The 21,801-nt window shown below is 35.0% G+C and overlaps 1 protein-coding gene across 1 annotated transcript; it reads right to left on the bottom strand.

Moving 5' to 3' along the window:
* Positions 1-1,538: 1,538 nt before the first annotated feature.
* On the bottom strand, positions 1,539-20,232 carry sec63 (SEC63 homolog, protein translocation regulator). Its single transcript, NM_001002588.1, is given in 20 exon segments — positions 1,539-2,017; positions 3,520-3,624; positions 5,732-5,932; positions 6,009-6,164; positions 7,712-7,876; positions 7,960-8,019; positions 8,245-8,327; positions 8,421-8,568; positions 8,712-8,857; positions 10,618-10,710; positions 10,851-10,983; positions 11,095-11,189; positions 11,277-11,385; positions 11,916-11,966; positions 12,861-12,919; positions 13,014-13,075; positions 13,347-13,459; positions 13,565-13,679; positions 16,053-16,152; positions 20,027-20,232. Coding segments are annotated over 20 exon segments (2,256 nt in total). The 5' UTR covers positions 20,151-20,232; the 3' UTR covers positions 1,539-1,879.
* Between the last annotated feature and the right edge of the window lie 1,569 nt (positions 20,233-21,801).

The following is a 21,801-nucleotide window of genomic DNA, read 5'->3' as shown; positions in this document are numbered from 1 at the left end:
AGAAAAATAAGAACAAAATCTAAAATCATTTAAAAAGTTATTTTATTTGAAATTATTTAAATACAAATAATATATATTTTCCATTTACAATGACAGTTTTTCTTGTAAACAAAAGTGGCAGATACTGTTTACTAGGCAATTCAACCCCTTTTTTTTCTGGCCGGTGAGTTTCTCTGTGTGTGTATGTGGAGACAATTTGTCATCATCTGTGCACATCAGAACTCAGCATTAGTTTCTGAGGCTACAATCTTTTTTTCCTTCTTTCTTTTTTTGGAGCTATAACACTAAAATGTTTATTTATCTGTAAAACCATCATCATTTTATAAAACTTTGTGAACGTGAGTTGACATGCAGCCAAAATATGACACTTTCCCTCCATCAGTAATTGAATTGCTTATGCTAATGTGTGGAAATAAGTCAAATAAAATTGGATTTTCTACTGGTGTCTGCAGTTTTAAAATTGTAACAAATTAGGGAAAAATACAAAATCCAATTTCATTCATAAACTCAAGATTTAAAAAGAAAAGAAAGAAAAAATTAACATTATATGGAGAGATTATGTTTTATATGCATTTCAAATAATTTCTGTCAGCTTAATCTCTCCTCAACCAATTTACAAATGAACAGACCGGAATAATATTTTCACAACCACTAAACCAGCACTTCCAATACACTGTCAGACCTTCCACTGGTGCAAAATAACATTTAAATTGGACGAAAGTAATTATATCTAAAAAAAAAAAAAACGCCCTTAATCTTGAGCCCTATTGCCATCCACACTTAAAAACAAAACTCGAAAAACTTGCAGAAATAAACATTCCCAACACTCGTATTGATGGTTTCATTTACAAACCATTTGCATTTACTGAAAACTCTATACAGTGAATAAGGCGTTTCTATTTGATGAGAGTGGAATGTAAGATGATATCATCTAAATTAAAGAAAAAAAATAATACAATTCTGAGACGAGGCAAAAAGATCCAATTTCTTTTTGGATGTTTCTGATTTTGATGCAACTGTACTTGTGTACGTTCGTACTGAAAATATGGTCTCTGTAACAACTGCAGTTGTCTATTTTCAAACCTGAAAAAAAACGTATTAAAAAAACTAAAATTTGAGTCATGTTTTTACATAGTGCCAAAAAATTCTTATTTGTGGAACAGCAGGACAGCAGTTTTAATTGTGAGTTAAATCTGTAGGAATGACTGCAGTCATTTTCTATGAAGCTGAGAAAATATGACAAAGCTGGAAGAAGAACTGTGAGATTCATAAATGCATTAAACTTCCACACTTCATAACCAACCGAGGTCATGGTCACTCCATCCTATGGTTCCTGCCAAAGCTCAGAACACACATACCACGTCTCTGTGGTTCACTCCAGAGAACAGGATTCACACAGCCTCATAAAAGTGGAGACACCTGGTAAATCTGATATCTAACAAACTACAGAAAACTACAAAATGAGAAGGTAGAAAACCCTTGAAGCATAAACAGTGAGATTGAAAATGAGTCGTGAGGTGTGGGATTTTTTTTTTCTCTTTTTAAAGCGGAAATCTGGTTTTATTTATTCCGATGCATCTTTTTCGTCAAGTGGAGAGGAATCTGAAACACAGCTGGAACCCACAGATAACCATGGTGAAAGCCCACTGATAACGACTGGATGAACGCAGGGAAAGAGAACCGAGTGTTTGACTGGCGAAATAAATGTGATTCATGAGTGTTTTAAACAGGATCATGGGGCGTCAACGTCCTTGTCTCCTGTTTGCTTCTGGTGTGTATGGTGGCCCAGAAGTCCGGGGCTGTGTGTGTAGGTGTGTGTGTGTGTGTGTGAGCGGGCACATGGGTGTATGAGCTGTGCTCAAGTTTGCATGAAATGATTTTAGTCGTTGTCTTCTTCGTCTTCCTCAGACTCCTCAATGCCGTCACTGTCCTCCTGGTCATCCTCCTCTTCCTCAGTTTCTGGGATGTCCCACTGCGGGTGGTTATCCATCATGGCCTTCGCCTCATGAACCTCCAGCTGACAAAAATAGGTTCAAAAAAGTTATGATAAAATTTTAAAAACATATAGTTGAAGTCAAAATTAGTCACCCTCCTGTGAATTTTAGTTTTTCTTTTTGAAATATTTCCCAAATGATGTTTAACAGAGCAAAACAATTTTTACAGTATGTCTGATAATATTTTTTTTTTTCTAGAGAAAGTCTTATTTGTTTTCAGCGAGAATAAAAGCAGTTTTTAAAAAATTGTAAACAATTTTTGGTCTAAATTATTAGCCCTTCTGATAATACCCAACCCCTTCTGATAAACCCAACCCTCATAGGAAACTTTGAATGTCAAAAGACCCAGTTTAAAATCATTTGTAAGCTTTTTGCATTACGAGGACACAAGAAATGTCCTCATAAACCACCTCAACTTTGTAATATCTAGGTCATACCCATGTCTTTGTACAAATATGTCCTCATAAACCCCCAAAACCAGTACACACACACTTCTTAAAAATATACATTTTAATGATCATTAATAAATTATTAATTAAATACAACATTATACACAAGAGCACCAGTCTGATGGACACCAATTCTGGATTCTGACATATTTCTGTAGTGTTAAAGTGAAATATAATTTGTTTTACACACACACACACACAAATATATATATATATATATATATATATATATATATATATATATATATATATATATATATATAAATTAAGTTTTACAGCTATACATAAATATACAATGCAAACCTGGCCATTGTTCTTTTGAATGATTTACTTAGAATACTTTACTTATATGAATACTTAGATACTTATATATATATATATATATAATCAAGCCAAAAGGCTGGGCAAATGTGAGATTTTCTAAAAGGAGACATGGCATTCCTCAGCAGACATTTCACATTACCGGAAAACCAATACAGAAATTAAGGTCGATCTCACTCCGAAGTTGATCTTTCCCTTCTGTATATTGTACTGTATGCAGATATACTATGTCAGAGTTTAGAGTTTGCTTTGCTTGGGCTTTCATGGAGTTTAATGTTCCCTGCATGGGGCAGTCAGAATAGTACAAGCAGAACTGCTGATTTATTGATTTCTTTTCGTTTCATGCCGTTCTGCATTATAATCCTGATCTGTTAGAAACAGCCTTAACAAAATATTTAAAATACTTTTTCAAAAGTGACATTTTTGAATTAGTAAACACTTTTACTCGTCTATCATATTCAACTGTAGATGTAAATCCAGGATGGAAGAGAGTAGTTTCTTACACAAAAGGGTTTGAGACACTTTGTGGTTGTTTTTACTTAAACTCCCGGTGTTGAACTGTATTAATTGTATAAATGCAATATCGCACTTGGTTTTATTTTCTATGAATCAGTTATCATGCAATAACATTCAACATTTGTTATCATAGAAAATGTCTTGATATTAAGTTAGATATATGCATAAATAGACAGAGAGACAGACAGACAGATACTGAACATTTTATAAAAATCACAAACGAGCAGAAAAGCACTGACCTTAAGTGGCTTGATCTGATCTAGTCCCATGAACGAATCTGATCTGAGAATCACTGAATATTGATAGTTTCCAGTTTTGGATGGAGCAGGGAATTTCAGTTCAACCTGAGGAAAACAGGAAGTTATATAGTCACTGGTTGCTTTCCACAGCTCAGCAAAATATAATAGACTTGAGTAATTGGGCGATCTGGGCTGATTTATGACCCCTGTGTTTACATCCGTTCATTCTCCTGCTCCTCACAGAGAGGAAGCTCTCGCTGTCAGACTGAATCATGACAGGCGTCTGGCGGCCCAAAAACCAGACACACACTGCAGTATGAAGGTTGCCTGGCAACAGGCGACGGGGGAAAAAAAAGTGCTGCACTGGTGCTCCATTCAGCCACACACACACACACATACATACACAGCCTTCCGTTTCACTACATATAATGACAGCACACTATTCTCCAATTCAACTCCTACAGTTGATTTTGCTAGTCGAAATCCCAGTTCTAATTGTCTTGATTTTCCCACTGTTAGTTAACAACTTTCCTTGATCAGTCATTTATGGGTTTAAAACAATTCACTCAAAATACAAACGTTAATAGCCAACTAATATAAAAATTATTTAGATGAACTTAAATTTGAAATGAAATAAAAATATCAGATATGTAAATAGTAGGCTGGGTGACTAATTGAATGTGATTAAGTGTAGTGATGGGAAGTTCAGATCATTTTACTGACTCTGACCTTCGAGTCTCGCTCAGCGAGGTGAATGAATCTTTTTTTGTTTGTTTAATTTGCCAAAATATTATTAAAATGTTCCGAGTTGCTTCCAAACTCATCTACAACTAGCCCAAACGTTGATCACACTGCAAACAAGTCATAACTAAAATGCTATAAGAAAGAGAAAATACTCATTTATTGTTCAGCTGGTATTTTGTCTATGATTATGTCAGCCCACCTCTTCTGACAGGTCTTCAAATTTGAATAGTTCATTTATGTCACACTGACAGTCCCATATAAGCTATACCAGTGCACACAGTCTGAGCCAAAGGAGCCATGCTTAGTTCCCTTATTTAAGTCTTCTGGTTTTTGAGTCATTCATCATCATTTGACAGCATGTAAAAAAAGATGACTCAAACCCGAGGACCTGAGAAATGAACAGATGAAATCTTTTTTCGGTTCTAAATTCAAAGGATTGGCTTCTGTCTATCACTTGCTGAACGAACGACTCAAACCCGATAGTAAACTCGAAAACAGAACTAATCTTCTACTCGACCTGCACAAATGTGCAAATGCGCAAATGAACGAATCCCTCTCTGAGGACTCATCATTCTTGAGTCATACAAAAGATTTGTTTAAAGTGAAGTAATTGTTCAAGAACGACCCATCACCAAGTACATTTTGTCATTAAAGCAAGTGTTAGTAAATCTCCACAGATTCTCCACACATTCTTTTAGACAGAGCAGAATTTACTACGCAGCTTTGTACAAATTCTGCTACATTGGAAAGCATGTGAAAATACCACATTTAATAAGATGTTTTTACTCCAAACTCACTTCATAATAATGAAAGCACTTACATCTTCTGTTTATTTACCAACAGCTATTGGGATTTCCTGAGTTTCTTCCTTGACACAAATTTGGTGATTGGGATGAGAGCGCCCTCTAGCCTTCAGTGGAGATTTACCATCATCAAGATGCACGTGATAATAGTAGCTTTGATTATACACATTTTCGATTTCGTATCTTTCTATTGTTCTCTCTATCGCTTTATCTGTCATGCTATATCGTTCTATTTGTCTGTCTGTCTATCTATCTATCTTTGTACTAGGGCTGGATGATTACGATAGAGAGAACAATAGCTAGAAAGAATGATACAATACACTGGAAGACAGCTCAAACAATCGACGGATTTATAAACCCATAGATAACCACAATACTGGTAATCAAACCTATCTTTCATAGCTTTGTTTTCCCTACCATGAAAGAAATTGAATACAGCAACCTCTTAGTAACCAACATTCTTCAAAACATCTTTTTTTACGTGCAACAGAAGAAACTCTTACAAGTTTGAAGTACCTAAGCGGAAAGTCAATAAAAATGTAAAATGTCAGCTAAATAATCTCTTTAAATCGAATTCAACTTTTTATTAAAATCCAAATACCTCGAACAACACTGCATGGTTTACACAAGGTCACTCTGTCATCGGTTCTTAGTAAAGCGCTCACCTCCTCTGTGTCTTTGAGTGTGCACACGTGGTTGGGCATGGACACCAGTGTCTGTTCCTTCCGGTCTGCGATGTAGAGCCACCACCACTCCTGCTTCTCCTCAGGGAAGAACAGACTGTAGACTGGATGAGTGACCTTAGACTTGGTCTCCAACAGTGCTCGTTCACGCCGCTGAATGCTTTGCTGTAGAGCCTCCCATTCCTACAGAAAAGATGCTCTAGTTATGAAAAGCTGCACATCAGCAGACATTCTTCCAAGAGATAACACATACACACACCTCCTCGTCATCTCTGGCGATCTCATCCCCTTCAGTGTCGCTCTGCTTGTCGCTCTCATCATCTCTTTCACTGGGTGAGTCCTTATTTCCCTCTGCTTCGTCTGATTCGCTGCCTTTGTCAGACAGATCTTCCTCTTCTTCTTTTGACACAACTTCCTGTGAAGAAAAATAATATTGCAAAACATGAGCATCACACACACACAAAAAATGTATAAATTACACAAAGATATATTGTAATAATATTACTTTCCAAGTAACAAGTAGGGCTGAAATCAAAATGAACAAATCTTTTATTTTTTTTATTTTTTATTTTTGCCCTCTCCACGCCACCTATACTCAACAAGGCTACCAAGCCGATCAATCACAGAGCTTGCGATATGCGTCGTCATAACGTGTAGTAACATTTTTTGAGAGGTCAGCATCGGCATCAGTCACGGCGAGAGGTATGCGACCGCGTGAAGGCTGCGGCAGACCATATGCTGTGCGGAACGCAGTAGTGTAAACAGAGCGGGGTCACGTGACTTCACACTTGGTAGAGAAAGTAATTGAAAAAAAGTGAAAGATTTTGACCTGAATGCCGATTTCAATTACTTTTCGATTAATCACCCAGCCCTAGTAACAAGTAATGCGTTACTTAAAAAAAAAAAAAGTAATAATGATTAATCTTAACTACTATTTAATATTAATAGTAATAATAAATACAGTGCATTGTTAATTGCGGAACTCCTCTACAAAAAAAAAAAACAAAACAAAAAGAGAAGCTTGAGCTCTGAAAGAGTTCAAGCCTCAGCCAGGTAATAAAAAGTAACACAAAAGTAACGTAACACATTTCTATAAAAAGCAACCAACTAACGCAACTAGTAACGTTTTTAGAGAGTAACTCAAAATTGTAATGCATTACTCACTTATGCTCAAAATCCTACATATTTTTAAAAATGCTGATTGTGATATACTGTAAAAATGTTACTAAATTGTATATTACTATATATTAAGAATTTATAATGTGATTTATTTTTGTATTACCCAGCTTAAAGTCCCCATAAATCAGAAGCTGCGATCATTATTTATTACGTATTGTGGCGCAGTTCCTAGAGAAACAGGATTTTAAATAAAACAGTGGGTGTGGCTTGTTTTTTCCTACTGCGAGCTAATTGGATGTAGTAAAGTAGGCATTTTATTCAGATAGATGGGAAAAAAGTATTTAGGTAGAGTTCTTACAACCTAACAGACTCCTCCTCCTCACCATTTCTGTTTGTTGTCCAAGCTGACAGTTGGAGCAGCGTGATTAAATATGTTAGCCATGCCCATTTGCTAATATATACGTAAATCTGACAATTTGACTGTAAACAAACAGGAAGTGCATTTTCATATTTCAATTAAAGATACAAGGGAAAAACTTTTTTTTTTTTTTAACAACATGCACAGATGAATTGTTCACCACAAAACTAGCAATGCGAGCTTTCAAAATCATATGGTTAGTTTTGATTTCTTGGGGACTTTAAATCTGCATCATCATTCCAGTCTTCAGTGTCACTTGATCCTTCAGGAACGCCAATTTGGTGCTTAAAACAATGCTTTGTAACATTCTAAACCTCTAAAAAAATCCCAATTGCATCTTTTCTAAACATTAATGACTACTGTATCCAAATAATTTTAATATCATATTTTTTTTTTAAATGGTGTAAGCATTTTAGTTTCCTTACATTTCCAGCCACGTTGCCATTGGCTTGTTTGGCCTTGTCTCCCTTCGCTTGCTGTTGAGTGACTGGTTTCTTCTTAGTCAGTTTCTTCTTTTTGGACTTGGCAGCTTTTTTAGCTCCTTTATTCTTATTTTGCCAAACCTTTGTTTTATTTTTGGCATCACCTTGCTGCAAGTAAGATGATCATTAATAAAAGCCGTTAAATGCAATTTTGAGTGACAAAAGAGTAACATTTGTTAAAACATTACTACCTCCTCTGTGTTCACTTCTTCTGCAGGCAGCGGTGCGTTCTCCTCCTTCTCAAACATCTCCTAAACATAAATGATAATCTAAAGGTTATTCTCAACCCTCCCAAAAAAACTAAGCAGCTCAGCACTGACCTCTTGTGGATGCCTGCTGCAACTAAAGGTGTGCCATAATCGGCTTAAAAACACAACTAACATGAAAAGAGGAACTTAAGCTGGATATAGAAATAAGAGCGCCTCGGCTACACTTATGGGTGGGAAACTGTGGCCCGTGTGATGTAAAGCACTTACAGACATTCTCTTCCTTGTCAAGATGACCGTGACTGTGACAATGGATCCTGCAGTGATGTTATTGCTATCTTCATCATCCAGCACTATGATGTAATGAAACATACACAGAGTTCAAGGCTTTTAATTACAGATAGTTGTACTTGTTGAACGCGTGTGTAAAATCTGCTTAAATCAACCTTGAAGTTTGGTTTCCATGTTGATATAAGGGAAGCTGCCGAGGACTCCAATGACCTCATCATACTTCTCCTCCCCCAGAAATCTTAGCATGTTCCTCCTGTCAGAGTCTTTCAGGCTGACCAGATCCTGCAACGTCCGCACCTTGTACTGAAAATTAGAAGAGAGAAGATTTAAAATTAGACATTTGCAAACCCTTTTACACCGTATTAATAGTTTCAATTATGCCCTTTTTATTGAAGAACTAGTGGAGAAATCTTCTATGGGCTGTAACGCCTTTAAGAAAGATGTACCTTCTTAGAGATACAGTATCGGAGGTGCTCCTCTTCGAAATGGGGCAGCTGCAGCAGAGGAGATTTGGCCTCCTGCAGACCTTGAACCACCATTTGAGAAAGCTTCATGCAGTTTTCTATGGATGTGAGCCTGGGAGCCCGAAGGCCTATTAAAATCAAACACCAGCAAAACAAAAACTTTACAAATTGCATGTCACATTGGATACATCAGTTTAAAAGTTTAAGTCAGTACAATTTTTAAATTTAATAAAAATTAACCCATATATTTTGCATATATTTGAACAAAAATATGATCAACTAATCTGTTTTTAATATATTTATAATGTGATTTATTTCTGTAATAGTACAACAGTGATTACTACAGTCTTCATGGTCACGTTTCCTTATAATTTATTCTAATATGCAGATTTGCTGCCCAAAAACATATAAATGAAAACAATATATATATAATTATTAATGACGTAAACATTTGTGAGCAATTCCTTCATTATGAATGTGACGTTTACAGTAAAAACGTAAAACAAAAATCACAAAGAAAGTATATATTAACACTGTATAGAAACATCCTTTTATGTTTTCCAAAACAACTAATCACAGATTTATCGGAAAAAAAAAATCTATCTGCAAATATATTTTTCATAGTTTAAATGAGGAAAATAGACATGCGTTATGGATGTGGCCAAAAAAGTTTTGAAGTTTACAGTCTACAACATACTTTGTAAATCAAACTGCACAACCCAAAAGAAACTATGCTAAACAATAGGATAAGCGTTCATCCTATTTAGGATAAGAGGCTCACTATAAAACAAAACTGATTGATTTTATTTTATTTTACATTTTTGATTTTTTGAAAAAAAATTCTTCATTATGGAGGTGACAGATGTGAAATTGCCACTTGTGCGAGTTTGGTAAATTAAATAGAATTGTTTGCAAATATCGACAGAGAGATTTTTGAGTATTTTTACAGTACTGTCAAATACAAATTGCTCTTGTATAATTCAGAATTTTTGAGGGAACCATGTTTTAACGAGTCCTTTCAAAATAAAAATATAATTCTTGAAAATAAATATCACAATGACCTCAAATTTTAGAACTGTGTTGTTTAAATATATAAATGAAAAACTGATATTCTGCGTTTACACTAAACGCAAATTTAAGTATTCACGCAAACAAATAGCATACAAAGTCAATGCAAACATGGTAAAATGTGCGAATTCTGCAAATTTGTGTTTGCCTCACACTGGTGAGTGGGCTTTTCAAACACCCAGTAGAAAACACACTATCATTTCTGACACTTTTAAACTGACACCTGCACCAGTTTTTGCACATTTGCACCAGACACTTTCTTACAATCGCTATTTTTCTCCACAAAAATAATAACAACAGTTCCTTTGTATAATTAACTTATTGTGCGCACTGCCTCTTCCTGTTGAGTAACTAAATGCTTTGGACAAAAGCTTCTGCTAAATGACTAAATGGAAATGTTATGTTCCTCTGTCTCGCAAGTGTTGAGTTTACACCGGAAGTGTGTGAAATAACTTAGTGTAGAAGTAGCTCAAACTCGCACTCATTTAAGAAAGAAAAAGGCAGGAAAGTTTAAACAAAAAAGTATCTGTCTGGAGCTCCTCCATGGTACCCAACATTTGTTAACACTCGTGCCACCGGGCTTGCTCCTCTCTCAAAGCTTTTAGCCTCCCACTCATTGTTGCTACCAACTTGACCAATCACAGCACTTGCAATATGCTGCGATGTGTAGTTATGCTGTTTTTAAGAGGTGCATGTCAGGGTTTGCATCATGCTACAGCAAAGCGTATGCGACTGCGCAAAGGCACCACCAGACAATCCATTCACATTTGACCCAGAAGTAAAAATCCATCAATCAACATTGGATCTGTTTCAAAATTACCTCCTCTACTAGTTGCCATCATGGTGAGCTGACAGCCAACATTGATCATTTCCTGTAACAGGGCAGGGCACTTCTTCACCACAAACCTTTGATCTGCAGAAGACACAAAATTCCAAATTTAACTCCAAGTGCACACATATACTTGATAACGTAAAGCCTGCAATTGTACAAGTCTTACAACAAAAACTTCATTAGACAGGTATTTGTTGTTAGAATTGGTTGAAACTGCTTACCCTCCTCTATGTTCTCAGAAACATCCATCCTGGCAAGTTGTGCAAGTAATAAGACTCGAGCCTTCAGGCTATAAGGATAGCAGAACGGAGGTTCCTTCTTCTTAACGTTAATATTTCCCAGCTCCCGAATCAACTGCAAAAACCATCACACACCCAGTATTATATTTATATATAAAATGCAATCATTATCCAAAAGAGTATATTTCTGGCACGTAATGCAGTCAAATACATTTGACCATTTTACCTGAGGAACTTCAATGTTGTCTGTCGGCCTTATGATGGCCTCTTTGTTACTACGAGGATCAAACTCAAATGCAGCCGTCAACACCATTACCAATCCTGTCAGAAGAAAGACTCAATCTGAGGACCCTTACAATTATTTTCCTTAATGTTAACTTGAAGTCCTTTCCTAATTTGTGTACTTACGTTTCATGTTCATTGTAGGCGTTTTGTACATAAAGTGCATGAAAAGCTGTGTTGTGTTGATCAGGATCTGATCACCACTGTAGCGTATGGAACGGTACCACCACGTACCCTAAACACAAATTCGCATGTTACTTTGTTTTGTCAGTATATTAATTCATGAATAAAATTGAAGAGTTTATATACTACATTTTCCAAAATAGTTGTTCAAAACAAGTACCAAATTGTTCAAAAAATAAAATGTAGATTTTAAAATAAATGTCCTTGAAATTCTACTCTAAGTTTGATAAGCACAATCATTTTTTACAGAAATAATGTTTCATGAGCATTCAAATCACAAGGATCAGGTGACAAAAAAATTTTACTAATGGCTTTCATACATTCATCTTTGCCATAGAGAAACAAATTACATTTTGAAACATTTTTAAAAAAATAAACATTTATTTTAACTTGTATCAATATTTCACTACATTACTTTTTTATTGTATTTTTCCTTCACATTTATACTTCATTGCTCAAACATAAGCAGCAATAGTGAGCTTATTTTCAAACACATTAAAATGTTACAGAACAGAACTACACACATACTTTCAATTAAATCTAAAGTTCAATATTTTGATTGCCACAGGAAGACTTGCTTACCACTACCACAGGAAGTATGACCATAAATGCCAACCCATAGACCAGCAGCACCTGTTAAATACAAAAGCACACACATTTTTTCACTTATTGCCTTTTTGTGCCTAGTTCAGACAGCACAATTTTAGCCCCAGTTTTAAGAAATCGCTGACAAATATGCCCAAAATCACAGGCAAAACGGTGCTTGTTCATGTAACAATCACACAGTGAGACGCGATCTGAGAGAATCGCAGATGAGTCGCCGATACCCGTGAGATATCTGACATGCTAAATATCTGGACCTGTCTGTGATTCAAAATCATAACATGTGAACTGTATTCTGATTGAAAATAACATCTGTGATTACCTACAGCCAATGAGAGATCAGCATCCAGGCCAGCGGGAAGTTGAGGGAGGAGTTACAAAGGTATAGAACACATAATCAACAAGCATGGAATAGGTTGAGAAAAGGGCTTTTTTTCGGTCTTTTCATACACAAGGAATGGAGGAAAAACTAGTGGAAATTTGGCAGGAGCACTCATGTCTGTTTGACGTGTCATTACCAGCAATACCACAACTGGGTGAAAAAAAAAAAAGTTTAAGAGAAATTGCTAATTCCCTTCAAAACACCAGTGAGCAAAAGAAGTACATTTTCTACTCAACTAAAGGCTTCTTTCTCATTATGTAGTTATTAACAATATTATATTATACTATGTGATATCATGTTGTTTTTATGTCACTTCTCGCGTGTTTGTTTGTGAGACGTAGTTTGCAAACAGAGACAAAGTTGTCTGTGATTCTTCGTATTGTGATTTCATGCAGTGTAAAACCCTGTCGCCGATCCATATTGTCGTGTAAACACAGCAGCGACTAAATGCTTTGTGACGTGACTACTTTGAAAATCTTGCAGTCTGAACTCAGCATTAGTCAAAACTTAAAATGTGATTAAAAAACATCAGCTGAACTTACCAGCATGGAATTTTTCTGATCAACAATCCATGCAGGAAGAGCGATTCCAAAACTCGTCACTGATAAAGAGATATTAAAAACAAAGAATAATGATATAATCATTGAAAACATCAATCTTTGGAAAAACTGTAAACAAACTAAAGAAATCTTCACCTCTTGGGCCATCAGGGTTGCCGTACATCTCCCAATTTTTCCGCGATTCCTCATTAGTCAAACTGTGAGAAAGTATCAAGTGTGAATTTCAAAAGCTAAGGATTGCATGGTGATAAGCAATAGAAAGTTGCAGCACAGGTATTTAAACAAGATTAAAGGTTTTATTCTGGCACAGAGGATGACATGGTTATGAATTGTTTTGTGCTGCACCTAGAATTTTACACTGCAATACCAACACCAACTCTGATACAATGATTTGCAACTGCTATAAATGAAATTCCATTCAATTTAAAGGGCAACACAATAGAAAACGGGTAGGGGAGGCAGTCTTACGCTGAGTAAGCTTTAGCAAGCTTCATGAAGGTAGCCTCATCTCCGCCTTTATCAGGGTGATGTTTTAAAGACAGCACCCTGTACTGCTTCTTTATCTCAGCAACAGATGCCCCCTAAAACAAAAGCAGAACGGATCTGTTCATCTTGAGAGGAAAAGTCGTTTAAAAATGACAATGAGCATGAAAGGGCGAGAAAGGAAATAAAAATGTCATCCTTACTGCTTCCAAGTTGAGGACTTCATAAGGGTTATATTCCTGGTACTCTCTATCTAATTTAGACACTTTATATGCCAGGAGAAGAAATACTGCCCACCCAAACAACAGGGCTGCTTTTCTAAGATGACAGAGAACAAACAAATGAATCAACAACATTTAGTTTGTAATCACAATTTACAATAAAATATGCAGTAGCTGTTCTGTACACAGTGTTGGGGAAAGTTACTATTGAAAGTAATGCATTACAATATTGACTTACTCCCCAAAAAAGTAACTAGTTGCGTTACTCGGTTTCTTTTTATGGTAAGTAATGCGTTATGTTACTTTTGAGCTAATTTTTATAACCTGGCTTAGACTTGATCTCTTTTCAGAAGTTTTGTTTTGTCTTTCTTTTTTAATAGGAGTTCTGCAATGAACAACACATTGTATGGCCTACTACACCTACATTTCTCCTTAAAAAAACACATAATATATAATATATATATATATATTTTTTTTTAGGATAATGTATCTGAGAACTTACCCCAGAACTATACTATACTAGTTTAAAAGTAATGTGTTTGCTACTTTTATACTATATCAAATATTATTACTTATTTTTTTAAAGTAATGCGTTACTTTATTCATTAATTTAAAAAGTAATATTATTTCGCAACTCACAATACTTGTAATGTGTTACCTACAATACTGTCTGTACATCATGTTGACTAAAAAGCTAAAAGAGCAGATTTAGGCCACATTAGATGTGGTGTAACTAAATACTCTGAATCTGATTGCTGCTTTGTCTTTAAAATAGCTGATGCTGAGATTTGATGCATTTTGTTTATTGTGGAAAGCGGCAATAAAAAAACATGCAAGAAGATTAAATCAGATCATCCTCATCATCAAACAGATTTTGATCAAAAAAAGTTCTCAAGTCTATCCTCCCAATACATTTGTGGTATGTTCGGTAAAGATCAAAGATTTAAGCCAAGTCTTCTAAAGAGACGCAATCACTTTATATAATGAATAGATTCAATTAAGTCTTTTCTCTTCAGAGATTTGAGAAAAATCATTAACTAAAATAATTTTTATTGCAATCTGAAGGTGAACTAATATCTTAAGGGTTTGAAATGATATGAGGGGAATTAAAAAACAACAGATTTTTAATTGGGGTGAACTTAACACTCATATATGTATAATGTAGTATATTAACATGCAAAAAAAGAAATGGAATTACGTAACATTTTCCATTTGACATTTGGTTAAATTCCAACATTCTTCTAAATATCTTAGTTTGTGTTCAAAAGGAAAAAATAAAAACACTTTAAAACACTTACAATGAATAAAGGGTGACATTTTTTGTGCATAATATCCCTTGTAGTATTGCTCTACCCTTTTCAAATGATTAATTTTTATTTTTATTTTTTTTTTTTTTTTTCATAAAGGTGGACTGTATAAAGTATACTTTTTTCTTTATTATTTTCAGTTTAACAGAAGTACACTAATTCACTTAAAAACTTGTAAGAAGTTGAAAGGGAAGGCTAGGAAAGGAAAACTCATTCTACAACTCCCCTAGAGTTACAGTTAGGCATAGGATAACCGTTTTTTAAGGTATACCGCGGTCTAGAAAAGTCAAGGTTTTAAAACTGTCTGTTATACCGTTCACAAGGTATGTGTAAGACTTTTTTTATTTCATTTTTTTAGAACAACAGTATCTCCAGCAGTAAAAATATCCAAAGATGCCATTTTAAGTTATAAAGAAATCAGTGTTTTTGAAACTATTGAAGACAACAGAAGTCAATGATTCATTTGAATTATCTAGCCTGACATGTTTACTGTACTAAAATATTACAAATCTTTCAAAAAATTAAATATATTGTTTTTAAAAGGGGGGAAAGTTTTTGTTTTTTACCTAGAAAATTTAAAAGAATATATTTCAGAGCAGTTAGCACATTACCGTGATATTTTTATTCAAGGTTATCATACCGTCAGAATCTTATACTGGCCCATGCCTAGTAACAGTTGAGATTTAGCATTTCGAAATCCATTCAGCTGAGCTCTGGGTCTGACAGGAGCATTTTTAGCTTAGCATACATTATTGAATCAGATTAGACCATTAGCTCAAATTATCTAAGAGTTTTGATCATTTTCATAAGCTTGACTCTTCTGTAGTACTCTGGGTATGAAGCCCATTATTTTCTAGGCCGGTTTCGAGGAACTATACACTCCTTCTGACGTGACAATAAAAGAACTTTACAGCCAGACCATGACGGGAGTAGGTTCATTTTTTGTTATCCATCAAGTACCTTCAAATAATCTCTGGTTTAATCCAATTTATTTGAACAGATATTAAGATCTCACATTGCAAGCTATTTCAAGAAAACTAAAAGTTACAAATAACACCAAAAAGAATGGCACAAGTGCATCATACAACTACACGCAATGAGTTAAATAGGATTAATTGACCTGAAATTCTTTCAACTAATTACAGACAAACATAATCACTTACTTAAGTGTTGGAACAATGCTCTGCTGTGATTTCATAAGCCGAAGGCGATACCACAGACATCTTCCATGAACTCTCCGTAAACTCTTCAATCGCAATTGCTCTGTGAATTAATGTATATAGAAAACAAAAATAAGTCAAAAGGAGCATTGTGCAGCATAATCCACATCTACCGTAAAAACAGAGTCCTAAAAACAAAACAGTACCCAACATTCTATAAATAGTATACTATGCTTTTTTTATACATTTCAGGGTAGAGAATTGTTTAATGCTTTTTAGATTACATTTTGAAGCATTTTATGCTTTTATCTGAATAAGACCCTGTGGGCCCATTTTACAAAGAGTCAGATTACAAAAGATACCTGACAACGTGGCAAAATGATGTTATATATCTGTAATGAACTAAGATACTCAGTTATTGGATAATTACTTAAATTCTGTCAATTCTGTCACAAGTCGGACAACAGAGAATTCCTTACAACTTAATATTAGTAAGACGAAGGAAATGTGTTGTCTGACAAACAAAATACGAACATTCTGTGACCCTTTGCTAATTAATGGGGAGGAAGTTGAACAGATGAGTTCTTTTAAATATTTAGGTGTGGAAACGGACTTTCAATTCTCTTATGATAAACACATAGAGAATGTTTTTTAAATAGGCTCAGCAGTTGAGTTTGTTGAGAAAACTCAGAAGTTTTGATATTTAGAAGGACATTTTAAATTGTCTTATATAAATAAACTAATAAATATGTTCATACTTTTTACATTGTAGCCTTGTTTAACGCCCTCTCTGTTAAAAGCAAAAATTAACTTTTAAGGTTAGTAAATGTAGCAAGCAAAATAAATTGTTGAGAGACAAACACCTCTCCCTGATTTATTTATAGCAGCGGCAAAAAAACTCCACTATTGTGAAAGACTCTTCCCATCTATTACATGATTTCTTTAAGTTACTTCGGTCTGGTAGACTGTATAAAGTCTTTTTAGCAAAAAAGGCTAAGTACAAAAAGACATTTATTCCCACTTCCATTGTTTGTTTTTTTTTATTGTTTTTTTAAATAGATTTTTTTTTAATTGTGTAAGTGTATTTATGTTGTTGTTTGTGTGTGTGCCTATGTCTAAAGAAAATTTTCTAAACCTTGTGGGATAGACAATAAAGTTTATTAAATTGAATGAACAAGAGACAAAGATTATGGTGCAAAACAAAATTCTTTACCCATGCCTAAAGGATTTAATGCACAAAACACTCACACTGTAATGTTTGCAGCTGGGATGGAAGATACTGAGCCTTAAGTTATTATCAATATTTCTATTTATTTACTGTAAACAAACGTGGTATGCACACTGCATATGTGTTTGAATGATTTGCATCGTGTATGCTGGTGTTTATACTTAAATACTCCTATATGAATGCATATTTATTACCATATGGTATTTCTCCAAGTATTTAACATGAATGCTAAACTTGTATTGTATGACTTCCAGCTTGTTTAAAACATTTTTCTTTTCTTTAGCCTGCAGGCATTTTTTTAATAAATATGGCTGCATTTATTGTTTTTGACATGAAACATTTAGACATGATTTAAAATGTAATGGCATGTCAACCTGGTGCATGTAAATGGACATTTCATGAAAGAGTGCAATTCACAATAATAAATACAGCTATGAAAGAAATTAAGTGATCACTTCGAAAGGAGCAACTTCTCTGGATTTATGATATAGTAATGGTTAAGTAAAACCTTTTGTTTTATTTGATAAACTGCTGAAAACATTTCTTTCAAAAAGGTAAAAAGTTTAGAGTTTTTGTTTTGCAAAAAAAAAGAACTAAAATTAAGTTTCTTTCTATTTGCAGTGCGTTTCTGTATTTGCATTAGGGCTGTGTGGTTTGGGGAAATACTTAATTGTGATTTTTCTGACAGATACTGCGTTTGCAATTTGATTTGTGATTTAATTTTGTAGTCAAGCTTCAAGTTAATAATCTGTAAGCTGTGGTAACAATTCTACAACAGCTCTTAAAAATAACCTGTTTTTTATTTGGGGTCTATGACTTCGAAACCAAAATATTCCCATATTATCAATGTCCTGATTTTCTTTGATATTAATTTGTCTATTAACGCTTCTGAAGTAGCAGACCACATTATCCAAATTGTCTGCGCTTTCCTGCTTGTTTTTTATTGTGGCCGTTTCCCATAGTTTGGTTGAGTAATTCTGATTGGACAGAACAAAAAAAGTGTGCTAAGACTATCACACAAAAACGGCATTTGCTCTGGACGGGTAAATTAAATAAAACATATATTTCAACATATTTCAAAACATATTCGTTTCATGGTGATGCAGTGGCGCAGTAGGTAGTGCTGTCGCCTCACAGCAAGAAGGTCGCTGGTTCGAGCCTCGGCTGGGTCAGTTGGCGTTTCTGAGTGGAGTTTCCATGTTCTCCCTGCATTCAGGTGGGTTTCCTCTGATTTTCCCCACAGTCCAAAGCCATGCAGTACAGGTAAATTGTGTACGCTAAAATTGTCTGTATTGTATCAGTGTGTATGGATGTTTCCCTGAGATAGGTTGTGGCTGGAAGGGCATCCACTGCGTAAAAACGTGCTGAATAACTTTGCGGTTAATTTCGCTGTGGCAACCCCAGATTAATAAAGGGACTAAGCCGAAAAGAAAATAAATGAATGAATATACATTTCATATCACAGCCTCTTGCGATTAGCTAATCGTAATGCTTCAAATTGCGATTTGATTTTAAATAATTGCACAGCCCTATTTTGTATATGTTGCATTTTCATGTAAGTGCTTAGTTAGAGATTGATGAATTAATGTTTACTATTTGCATCTACATAAAATGTAATAAACTTTTAGGGGTCCTTGACACATTTCTGATTTTGTCTTTAGCCGTGCTATTTGCAGTGCATTTCTATATTTGCAGGTGTTGCAAGTATTTCCATGCTGCATAATCTATAAATATAATCAAGAAAAAGATGCAATGTTATGTCTATTGTTTGCTGAGTGTAACAATATTCAAGTACAGTAACTGAATGATAAAAATAAAAACAATTCAATAAAATTAATCTTAGTTAAGGTCACAAATGGTACAATTTATTATGCCTGAATGCTTTTAAAATGATTATACAATCACAGGCATCAAAATCACATGCAAATGGTAAATTATAATACAGTCAACACTCAACATTGCATATCCTGAGATGTGACTGTTGTGAATGATCCCATAACGATATCGACGGTGAAACGATGTATTGTGTGTGCAGGCCTATAACTAACCATGATTTCATATCACAACAAATTAGGGGGAAAAAATTATTTTTAATCATTTTTTGAAAAAGAAAAAAAAGTATGAATGTAAGAAGCAATACGAGGAAAGTTATCATCAGACCTTTACAGAATAAAACAAATCTTAACATTTTATTCAAGCCCATACTTAATGAATCCAAACAAACTGAGATATTTGTCATTTTTTTTCTATAACTGCACATTTTATAACACATGCTGAAAATACTGAGAGTGCCGTTTAGTGTTATTTAAAAATACTCTATGTACTGTAAACAGCGAAGATAAAAGAAAAGCTAACAATAAACGGATGGCAACTAGTTACATGTAATGTAAGAAACTGGTGTGTAGTTATAGTGATTCTAGCGACGCTCAAAAAGACCTAGCAATAATCTTTATAACGGTGTATTATGATCAGTTACTGACAGATTTAAAATACTGTAAACATGCTAACGTGTCTAAATTAATCTAACGTGAACGTTAAAGAGGCTGAGTAAGGGTCAGCTGCTAATGCTACAAAACAATCCTGCGAGCACTCCGTGTCACTGCTGAAATAACCCTCGTCGTTCGTTTTGTAAAATTCTGGGATGTCAACAAATCTTCCTCATGCAGCTGTGGCAATCTGGCTATCAGGACTGATCATCAAGCGACAGGTAACTGGTTAGCTGTTGGTGTATTAGCATATGGGGCCTTACCCGCATTCTGATCCCGAGGCCAGATGTAATAGGTTGCTGGGATGACTATGAGTCCCACAAAGGACGTGAGGAAATAGAAAAAAGTGTTGCCACTGTCGTCGTACTGAAACTGCTGTCCGGCCATTTCGAAGCGGCAATAAACCCTGATCTTTTCTGCCGCCTTGCCGCCCTATCAGTCACTCCACTGTAGAACTACTCACATATGCGGCGAGGGAAGCCAGCACACACGGACACTCTGCCACGATAGCGATCGCCTTCAAAATAAAAGTTACCTGAGGATTGTTTTATTGTACTAAGACACTATCAGTCCAACTTGATCTTTAAACTACTTCGGTTTGTATTTCTATAATATGAATAATTTTATAGCGTTGTGTTTAGATTGTTGCTAGTAAGGATTACAAATGTTCTGCGCTCAACACGGCACAGGCCTTTATTGTGGCGTGTAATATCGCCTCGCTGCTTGATGTCGTAGTTCTGAAATACGAAAAATCTATGCGCCGTTTCCAAGTAGCAGTGTACGTGTTCTACGCATGCGCTCTGTTAACTGTAGTAAACATTTTACATCAGAGGTACTATGTCTATGGTTTTACATATAGAGTATGTGTACTTTTAGTTGTTGTAATGCTTTTATTCTAAAATACCTGACTTGAGAAATTGACATTTTTTATGTCAATGTACAATTTAATTTTGCTTTGTTCAACTTTTACACACTCAGCAATCTATAACATATTTTTATAATTCAGCTTTTATAAGATTTTACTAGGCTACTCATTTTTTTCTTTAAAAACTTTACCCAACACGCATTCCATAATTTTAATAGATCATTAATGAGTTTGTATATGAACTTTTTAATAGTTTTAAGTGATTTGCAGATGAATCTGTGCTTTAATAAGTTTAATTTGTCCTACGTCTTGCAGAAATTCACTAAGCCAACAAATACAGCTTTGGAAAAAAAAAATATGCCAGAGTTAAAATCGGTCCTCTGAATTTTCCATTAATAGTAGGACTGCCCTGCTGAAAAATCTAGCTTAAACCAGCCTAGGCTGGTTGGCTGGTTTTAGCTGGTCGGCCAGGCTGGTTTTAGAGGAGTTTTGGCCATTTCCAGGCTGGTTTCCAGCCATTTCCAGCCTGGTCTTAGCTGGTCAGGCTGGAAAATGACCAGCTAAATCCAGCTAAAACCAGCTTGCAGGTTTGGCTAGGCTGGTCAAGCTGGTTTTAGCTGGTCATCTCCCAGCCTGACCAGCTGTGACCAGCCTGGAAATGGCTTGATACCAGCCTGGAAATGGCCAAAACCCCTGTAAAACCAGCCTGGTCGACCAGCTAAAACCAGCCTAGGCTGGTTTAATCTGTTTTTTTCAGTAGGGTGTGAGGAAAAATAAGATCTCGATAATTATATTGAATGTTAATGATGTATATTTTGATACAAGTTGTTAAAGCTTTCAGATTTAAAAGAGTACCCCAAAAATGACTGAAGCCACAAAAAAATATAGTATCCATTAAATAACATGAAATATTTTCGGCCGATACATTTTAGGCGGCTGAAAATTCGGTCCATCTCTAATGTCAGCACACTTTTAGATTCCCATTGCTGCACATTTCTGCTCTGTGATTGGCTCTTAGATCAATATAGAGTAAAAAAGCCCAGAGCTTTTCATTGTTATTGACACAAATGTTATTGCGATTGCCGATTCGATATAATATAGTTTATTGGCCCTGCCCTAATTAATAGGTACTTGTTTTCAAGTAAAATGCTATTTAATGTTTTACTATATGTC

The sequence above is a fragment of the Danio rerio genome, chromosome 20, assembly GCF_049306965.1.
Source record: "Danio rerio strain Tuebingen ecotype United States chromosome 20, GRCz12tu, whole genome shotgun sequence".
NCBI classification, from domain to species: Eukaryota; Metazoa; Chordata; class Actinopteri; order Cypriniformes; family Danionidae; genus Danio; species Danio rerio.
This window is presented reverse-complemented; position numbering and strand designations above follow the sequence as displayed.